This window comes from Poecilia reticulata, unplaced genomic scaffold (assembly GCF_000633615.1).
Source record: "Poecilia reticulata strain Guanapo unplaced genomic scaffold, Guppy_female_1.0+MT scaffold_632, whole genome shotgun sequence".
In the NCBI taxonomy this organism is placed as follows: Eukaryota; Metazoa; Chordata; class Actinopteri; order Cyprinodontiformes; family Poeciliidae; genus Poecilia; species Poecilia reticulata.
Genome location: NW_007615381.1, coordinates 530 through 10,793, shown reverse-complemented (window position 1 = coordinate 10,793; position 10,264 = coordinate 530). Strand labels below are relative to the sequence as shown.

Here is a 10,264-nt window from a genome sequence, read left to right as displayed (position 1 = left end):
CACACACACACACACACACACACACACACACACACACCTAGGGACAATTTGGAGAAGCCAATTAACCTGACAGTCGAGTTTTTGGACTGTGGGAGGAAACCGGAGTACCCGGAGAAAACCCATGCATGCACAGGGAGAACATGCAAACTCCATGCAGAAAGATCTGGGCCAGGAATCAAACCCAGAACCTTCTTGCTGCAAGGCAACAGCTCTACCAACTGCTCCACTGTGCAGCCCGCCACGAAAGTCTGTCATCACAATACATCTTTGAGGTTTGTTAACATTTTTAAGATTTTTCTTTGAGGCAAAAGTTGATCTTTTGGCACCAAACAATATAGTCGGGTCTGGCATAAAGCAAAGGATTTATATGGAAAATCATCTCTTGCCAAGTATTAAATATGGTAGAGTATTGTGACGTTATTGTGGGTCCTGGGAACTTGCTGGGCTGCATGTTGGACATTGCAGATTAAGATTCTGTTCAGTAGCGTTGGGCGTTTGATTGATTTTATCGATTAATCAAATTAGCAGTTAAGAAAGATAAAATTTTTGGAAAAATTTGGATTGTGCATTGCTTGGGCTTCTGTAGTTCAGTGACCATCTTGTTTTACAGATTGTATTTCATTGGATTTTGAATTCATGTCAACTCCAAGAAGAGATGATTGAAATAAAGGTTTTCAAAATATTTGTAACATTTCTTTTAAAGAAAAGGAGGAAGGAAAGCTAAAAATAGATTTTTTTAAAATATCGGATTTGGCACGAAAAAAATCTGATATTTTACTCTTTAGGCATATTACCCACTCTACCAGTAAATAAAAAATTGTCCCTGAGTATTTTCCCCTCATGAATAAATGTACTCAAATTAAAGGTTGTATTTTACCCTTTTTTTGTTTTTAAGCTTATTCTGTTTCAAAAATTAATAAAAAATATATTTTAAGCATTATCACAAATCATTACAAAGGATTCCAAGAAGTAAGAAGAATACTGCATTTATTAAACAGAATAATCAGGCTTCTTAGCTCTTTAATGTAATTGAACATGTTAGTTTTATCATCTCTGAGATCTGTATTTTACCTGCACATTTCTTGCTGGACAGCAATGGCAATGTCACCTTAAAATCTTTGTTTTTATTGCCACGACTTTTATCTTGAATGGTTTTAGCACGGGTGTCACCTTACCCCAGACCTCTTAGTTTTACATCACACTGAGGAGGATTACCGAGGCTAGAGAACCAATAAAGAATGCTCCACTGACAGCTTTAGCTGTAATGTTTGAATCTCTAATGTGTCCCTGGTGTGTGTTTGATCTTATTGCTGCTGGCCATCAAAAGTAATAAAAACAAGAAACAAGATCACTTCCTGCTCAGAGTGCTCAATTTGAACAGGAATATATTTGGAGCTCATGAATAATATTGGGAAGATATTGAGGTAGAGTTCTGAACTATTGGAGGTAAAAGTGTGCAAAACGTGAAGAAAAACATATTTTTACTGTAAAAGACAGTAAAAGCACAATGGATGGAAGTTTTCACTGCTCACTACCTCATTTTAAAACAGGTTAATGTTGAAAAAGAGCCTATCAGAAACATCAAGGCTGATGAAAAAAAACTTCAGTGGTGAACAGAATAAATCGTCAAATTCCCTTTGAAATGAAACGTATTCTCTGAACAAAGAAAGAGATGTTGTTCAGTTGCAGCTTTGCAAACTTTAATATGTAACCTGAGAGAGAGGATCACAGGTAGATGATGGAAAAATATGTATTTTGTCATAAGTGAGCATTGCTGTTGCACATGGATGTTATTCTTGGAAAAAGGTGGCAACAGGCTGATTTTTTTTTTCAGTTAATGAAGTCTTTCCATCTTGGCTTTGTGTTGATACACACACTGGCAAATTATTTTAAAATCCCTGCTTTTGTAGAAGTTGATCAGTTAATCTAACAATCAGCTTGACAGTTAAAATGCCAAGTTTTGGTTATGTGAAATGAGATCTTCCACATATAACTTCACTTTTAATATGCAAACATGACATAATGACATAAAAATCTGCTACATTGAATAAAGAAAGTGTAAGTGTGCACAGCCTTCAGCTGGTGTTTTGTTGAAGAATCTTGTGATTTCGACAGCCAGTCTTCTTTGTCAGGCACCTGTCAGCCTCCCACATCTCCACTCTGTCTTATTTGCCCACGTTGCCTTGGAAAAGTTTTCTAAATTTACCAGAAGGTGAGAACATATCATCTGCACAACTCTCTTTATGTGACCTTGCAGATTTTCTGTTGGAAAGAATGTGCTGACATTTTCTGTTTTAACTTGATAATTTGGTTGTGTGCTTGGTGTCAGTGTGATGATGGAAATGAAATATATTAATGTATCTGAATGTTTTGGTTCTAAGCTGGCTGGTATTTTGAAATGGTTATAATTTGATCAACTTTGACAAAAACCTCAGCTTCATCTGAAAAATATAATGTTTGGCTCTATCAACAGAATGCAACAATTCTCTCACAAGGTTTTGGCAGATTCAGCATGGCATTTTAACTAACTGGGAATTAGAAGCACCTGACTGGTACTTTCCATCACACATCCAATGTAAACAGCAAAGGAGAACTTTTCTTTTGTTCTCAATGTGTGAAGTTTTTAAAAATAAATAAATAAATCCAACAATTTTTCAATTTTATTTAATCAAATGTACTGATTTGGTTCTGTTTGCTTTTCAAAGCAGAATCCTAAAGCCAGCAGGATGCCTGGACTCATCAACAAGGAGAGCCAGTGTGCTCTGCCCCTCAGTGTGTCTGACATCACCTGCTGCGTCAGGGGTTATACTCTGGCTCTGACGGCCTCTATGACCTACGAGAATATTGAGGACCACGCAATTGAGGGTAAGCGAGATGACTGCATGCCACAGACACATCGATGCAATTCAAACCTCTGAGCATCAGTCCTTTCTTCTTTCTTCCCTGAAGGTATCTTCATATATCCACTGGAAGAAAATTCCATTGTTGTTGGGTTTGAGGCTATGATATCCAGTCAAATTATAACCCTGCAAATAAAAGGCAAGGCAAAACTTGATGATTGTTATCAGGACATCTGCCGCACCGCTAACGGGGGTCTCCAGAGCAACACCGGTAAGGCTGAAGTGACTCAGATCAATATTGTTATATGAGCTCAGTCCAAAGGCCTCTGTTTGTGCGGCGTACAGGGGGTTTGCTGTGAAACGAAGAACAGCACAATCGAAGTCTGAGGATCTTTTCCAGCTCTGTAAAGTGTTTATGTTGATCCTAGATCCTCCTCTGTACTGTCTGGTTCAGTGTTTTGCAGCAGGCAAGTCATAATGTGATGAAGCTACTGAGAGACATGGGCATTATTCATACACAATACTGGTGAATGTATTAGGAATACAGCAGAGAAAATGAATATTGCACTGCAAAATCCTTCTTGGTATATTTATGATGAGACTTTTGACATGACATTTACAACAGATAAGTCATCCACATGTACAGTAAAATCAGATAAGCTGATAAATTAATTTACATGTAATAAAATATGAGAAGATTTAGAAACATGAAGAAAAGTTGGGGGAAATTACATAAAAAGAATTGAAGAAAGGCAAACTTTTGAGTATTTAGAAAGCAATTCTACCTCCCTGAGCAGAAATTAATGCCAGGTGCTTTATTTTTTATTAATAGCCTGTTAAGACATTCCTCTTTTCCATGGAAACACAAATGTATTTCATGGTTACATGAGGAAAAAAGCTCTCCCAAGTCCTTCACAACCTCAGTTTGTTAAATATATATTTATAAACTTCTGAATGTTCTAGAAGTAGGACAAAAAATATATATTTTCGCAAGATTAGCAACAGTGGAGTCAAGAGGATAATAATAAGAGTCGTTAAGGAGCCAAGGACCTCTTGTAGAGAGTTGTAGAAGAGCCTGAACTTAATTTGTACTCTTGCTTAAAAAAATAAAAAACAACCCAAGAAGTAACACATTCAGCTGCAATGCCACCTCTCTGCACCAGACTCCTCTGCTGAAGAGAAAACACACTGGAGTTCATTTAAAGTTTGCTGCAGCAACACTAACATTTGGTGGTGTGAAGATCATGTCAAATTGAATTTACTGAGATATTATTAATAATGTGAATCTGTTACCATAATGCTGAGGATGAAACAAGGAATATATATAAACAGAATATAGAATACCATATTATGCAATAAGGACAAAATTACAAAATAAACTTTATACAGTTATTAGAAATAACTGTATAAAGTTCCAAAGGAATGTGCAAAACAAAAATGTGCAAAAAATAAATAAATAAATAAAAATGTGCATGTGTATTTGAGCAATAAAAACAGACCAATGACAGTAACTGACAATGAAAACAGTGCAACCACAGAGATGTGAGAATGTGAGAAAAAATGTTATTTAAAACGACTCAAAATGTCCAAATAAACACACATAGTTGAGAGCAGTGATGGATAGAGTCAGACAGCTGCTGCAAGGAGGGATCTATGATGATGCTCCTTTGTGCTCTTAGGATGCAGCAGTCTGTAACTGAGCAACAGAGCAAAGCCAAGGAAATGCTCAACTGGTTTCAGAGAGAAAATAAAGCAGCTGGGATTTTCTATGTAATATATCATCATCAACATAGGGTCTTCTGTTATTTAAATACAATACATTTTCCCTTTGGTCTCTCACTTTATGGAAAATAACATGAAATACGTTATGCATGGACAATGATTTCCTTGTATATGTATGAGGATATTGTTGGATGTTACCAACATCTGATGAATAAGTGTCCTAAATATGTTTACTGAGAAAAATGCTGAAATGCTCAGTTCTTATTTTTCTGTCTGTAATTATACTAATTTGTCCTGTCATTTCATACTCAAAGAGAATAAGAACGGCAAATACCGGATTAATTTTCAGAGACTGTAAGCACCATTAATAATTCAGCCCTGAAGGGTTTCTAAAAATTCACCCAGCTACTATTTTATATCCATCATTAGATATATCTTTGAAGATCCATTTGCAGGCCAATTAGTTTTTCTGTCCGCAAAACAAAACTGTGCTGTAACAAGGAAGTTGTCTGAAAGCAAAAATAAAACAATCCACCATTAAAGTTTACTTTAAAAGTGTTTTTTGACACAAAATATTATTTTATCTTTTCTAAACTGTAGCTACAGGGAACATACTGGTGGATGAGGACTTTGAGAGGACTGTGCTAGTAGTTAACCTTGGAATTATCCCCCCAATGGAGACGGTGCACATCCTGGTCAGCACGTCGTCTGAGCTCACCACGTTGCCCAGCGGCGGGATCAGGGTCTCATCCCCACCGGTTTGCACTCCTCGGGTACAAAGGACCATCAACGAGGAGCAGGGATTGTCGCCGAACTTCTCCCGAACGTAAGAGATGAAAACCAGATGAAAAACCAATGTGTGTTTAGATTACATTCTGTTGTGTTTTAAATCGAGGTTTAACAGTTATTTTCAATAAGTTTGATTATGATGAGACTCACATTAAAAGTACTTTTAGATAATAGCAATCTTTAAAATGACATTACACCTATTTTTCATGAAATCATCTTGGTTTTATGAACACTTAATAATCTAATCTAGAATGTTGGGTTTTCATTCACTGTAAGCAAAAACAAGTGTGTGTAAAATCATCAGTATATGTGCAACTAATTGCAGCACACTGTAAAAATGCAATATCTTAACAAGCACTTTTTTGTCTAATTTCTAGTCCAAATATCTTAGAACACTTGAAATTTGACTAAACTAATTTATAAGTAAAATTTAAGCAAAATATAGAAGCTTATTTTAAATGAATAACTCCTTAGTATTAATATTTTAATTCTACTATCAGATTATTTTACTTCTAATGTGGGAAAATGTCTTTTTATAGGTGAAATAATCTGCTAGTGGAGCAAGTACTTTTTAAAAAATCTACATTATAAAATAGTTTAATTAAAACAAGTTCATATTTCTTGCTGAAAAATTAGTTGTAAGTTAATTTTGCCTTATTTCACATGCTAAAATGTTAAGCCTCAGAAACTAGGCCAAAAATACTTTTGTGTTTTTGCAGTGTATGCATTAAGTAGATTGAGTTAAAGAAATACATAAATTTACCAAAATACATACATTTTAAGTAAGATATTGAACATGACTGTTGTGGCGTGTTAAAGTTCTTGAAAAACAGTATCTATGTTTTTAGTCGTGAAAGACCCACTTGTGCCTCAAGTCCTCACGATCAGAATCCAAGCGCCTCTCCGCTGTGGCTGGCGGCGCTGCTGGAGGATGAGGCCATCAACTCCATGGACTATGAATTTAACTTCCAGCTGGAGATTCGAGCTCCGTACCTTCTCGCAGGTTAGATGATTTATCTCTTTTGTTTATATGCAATTATTGGAGGCTCTTAACATCTGTAACATGAAAACTCCTACAACATGGTGACACACTCCGTGTTGCATATGTCTATGCTTGTATATTTTGTCTAAAATGATCAGTTTGATTTTAGAGGAATCCTCAGTAAAAAATTTCAGTTTTACGTCACTTCTCTGCCTCACAGACTTTATCCCCAAGAGAGACATTCATATAACAAAGTAACACCAACAGTCATGCAATAATAAAAACACTTAAACTGAAATAAAATAAAATACATGCACCTAATACAAATACGCTGTTGAGGACATCAGGATTTTTTCTCAATATTTGCTGAATTTCTCAACATACTTGGGAAGTTTCTGCATATCTACCATCAGTTTATTTGGAGAAAAAGACATCAGTGATTTCATTTGCTTATCTGAATTATAAGAAACTGTAAGGGAAGGTGTTTGGTGGTGAGCTGCACAAATACAGCTCACTGCCAAACATGCTTTTGCTGCAGTCAGAGACAATCATGCAAACAAAATCCAAAACCAAGTTGTTGGGATTTTTTTCTGAGTTGATCACAGAGTCTCTGACATGCAAACTGAAGAAGTCACAACTTCTCTGTCTCCCACCAACCAGATTAAATTAGCAATTTTCCATGGTGTTTGCTTTATATTATATCTAAGGCTGAAATGATTAATTGTGTTGAATCGGTTATTGAGATAATAATCAACTATTTAAATAATCAATTAATCATTAACTGGAGTGACTCAAAGGAGGTCATTTGCTCCTTTGAGCAAGAACAACATATTCAGAACAGTATTTAAGCTAAAATTGTACAAAATGTTACATTTAAGATGCAAAAAAACGTTGTAGATATGTTTTACTCCAAAAACCACAAGTGGTCTAATTTTAGCTCCGCCCAGTTCAAATTGTGGAAACAATTTGGCATATTTTGCTTATCGATTATTAATCAATTAATTAAAATAATAATAAACAGATCAGTCCAACACTGTAGTGATATTAAGTCAAACAGAAAAGGTTGTGCTTTTCGCGTGTTATTAGGATTATTTGTTTTAGCTGCAGATGCATCCTTTGATGCAAATGATCAAGGAATGCAACATTATTTCATTTCAAAAAATATTCATAAGGAATTTAATTATTTATTTGCATCTTTTAATGTATTTTTAATACTGAAAAGGCTTAAATAAAATCACCAGAATTTTCCAGCCATCAGAATAATCGATGACTAAAATAATCTTTATTTTCAGCCCTAATTATATCTCCCACAGCTTTTTATTTAAACTGCACAGGTAAGTTTGTTGAGTTGTCGACTGTTAACGCTGCCTCCTCTTTGTGTGAATTCCTCTGGAAATGTGTGCCCAGGATGCTGTTAGCGACTGGAGTAATTGCCGGTGTTTTAGAGCCACTTGTTTGCTCTGTGTAGGAGTGGAGAGCCCTTCTCACGCCATCCGAGCTGATGCAGACCCTCTGGCTCGCTCGGCAACCAGCGTCGTCATCACGCTGGCTGACAAGTACACTTACGACTGCCCTGTCGAAATACTCATCTACCCCAGCGGTGAGTTTATAACTTAAAACTCAGCGCTGCACTTAGACTTTTATTCATTTACAAGTAAAACATTCTCAAATTGGCTCTTAGCTTTTTTCTTTTACACAATATGTGGCCTGCAATCAGATCAGCAGTGAGGTGACTCACTATCTGTCCAGGAAAAAAAATTATTGCATACCAGCACCAGGAGGTTTTTCCTCCTGTGGTGCTCTTTTTTTGTCCCTCAATGCCGTCTTGATCTCCAGGATGTGTGGGCTGGTTGTCTCCCTGAGGCAGGAATGAGCCGTGGACACACTGAGCTGATGGGCCTCTTATGAGCACTTTGTTCACAAGCAGACCTGCGGTCAGTCCAGGACAATCTAATTCACAGCAGACTTGTGCTGCTGTTTCTGCCACAACATGGAGGTTCAGCTTCAGCTAAGGGATGAAGGAGACAGAGCTGTGCTTCGAACATTCACGGATTGTGTTTCGATTAGTGACAATACAATGCGAAAAGTAAGACCTTGAAAGGCATTATTGTTGACAAATATTGTACATATTTCTAGTCCAGGTTTAAATCTCATGATAGTTCTTCTAAAATTAATAAAAAATGGAAAAGGAGTGGCAAAATTACTTCCGCAAGAAATTCTGGCATAAATGCATAACACAATGTTTACCAGGGTTAAAGTAGATGCATCAATGTTAATATTTGAGCTGATGAAGTGAAAATGTATACATTTAAAAAAGGAGAAAGTCAGAAGAAACATCATATAAGCGTGAATGTCTAGGAAACCGACACACTGCAAAACCACAAAATCTTACAAAGTATTTTAAGTCGTTTCTTGTGCCATTATCTTACTTGAAATAAAAAAATTTTTAAAGTAAACTAACAAGTAACTTTTCAGCAAGAAATAGGATCTACTTTTAAGTTAATAATTCCTTAATATTGGTGAAAACCTATAAGTAAAGCCAATACTTTTTCAGCAATATTAAGACATTATTGACTTAAAACAAGCTCGTATTTCTTCCTGAGAAGTTACTTGTAAATTAGTTATGCCTTGTTTCAAGTGTGCTAAGATTTTGTGCACAAGAAAATACTAAAATACTTGGTAAGATTTTATGTTTCAGACCAGCATCTTCACTCTGAGGTGCAGTGGGATGCATAAACATGTTCCTCCCAACTGAATGACATAATTGCCTTTACATTAGCCAGAAGGAGTGTGTAGGTCTCACATTACATGGACCAGTCAAAGGGGGTCCATTGTCCATTGAGGTGCTGGGCTGATACAATATCAGCCCAGAACAAATATTTCTAATCTTTAATGAACTGAAGGAAATACTAGGTCAGAATTCATTCAAAAAGATAAATTTTGAATGAATACAGAAGAAAAAAGAAAAATTGCAGAAAGCTTTCTGCTTTAAGCTGGTGAATTTTCCATTTTGGTTTAAACTTCAACTGAGTGACAGTGTGAATTTTTAATTATTTTAAAACCTGGCAATGATCCAAATGTTATTTTATCCTGATTTGTAAAACCCTATACTTGGAAGAGTGTGCCGACTGCAGCTCTCACTAAACCTTCACCCTTTCCCTTAACAAGAAAGAGAGAAACTTAATCCTTTTTCTCATTTAGTTTTCTTTTCTTTAGCCCCACTGTGATACAATTAATACCACAATCAGCGTGGGCGTAATTCTGTGCTTTTGGATTACCTTTTTACTCCCCAGTGAAGCTTTCAGTCACAGAAACTGACAGTTTCCATCTTGATGTCTTTGTTCACCGTCGCTGTGCCACATCAGAGCCCCATGTGCCACACGTTCTCGTCGAGAATGGAGACATGACGCAGGAGGAGTACGACGAGTATCTTCACAGTCGGAGTGATTTCATCAAAGCAACCAAGAAGGACTCCAGCAATCAGAGGAAAGTGAGTGTGTGGCCATCATTTCCTTCCTCTACTTGAACTGATGACATCAATACTATACCCGTTTCTGTTCAGAAGGCGTCAACATTAAAGCTAAGAACAGGTGTTTTTTAAAAGATGCATTTATGCTATTTTAACTATAGTCTGAAGCAGAATGTAATCCTGATAAAATCATGAAACATCAGGGAGTTACTTGTGTAGTTGAATATTTCTAAAACTGTAAACATTTTTGGAAGTTTGTAATAAAACAATATAGATAATTCAGTTAATTCAATATCTCATAAATGTTATCCCCCTCATCATCTACGTAAAGTTTCCCGTCAAGATTTTATGTTTCGCCTTCCTGAAGCTAATATGATATTTTTCTGACATAATCAAATTATGACATTTTACATTTGCTGAGGCCTCTATATTCAATTGGTTGAATGCAAACAAGCCTTTAAA

At 36.1% G+C, this 10,264-nt stretch overlaps 1 protein-coding gene across 1 annotated transcript; it reads left to right on the top strand.

Annotated features, from left to right (window-relative positions):
- Positions 1 to 2,701: 2,701 nt before the first annotated feature.
- LOC103461119 (von Willebrand factor A domain-containing protein 5B1-like) lies at positions 2,702 to 9,827 on the top strand (the record flags this gene model as incomplete). Its single annotated transcript, XM_008403451.2, has 6 exons — positions 2,702 to 2,865; positions 2,950 to 3,111; positions 5,163 to 5,388; positions 6,200 to 6,354; positions 7,802 to 7,933; positions 9,699 to 9,827. Coding segments are annotated over exons 1-6 (943 nt in total), but the record flags the coding sequence as incomplete, so codon positions are not given.
- Positions 9,828 to 10,264: the final 437 nt, after the last annotated feature.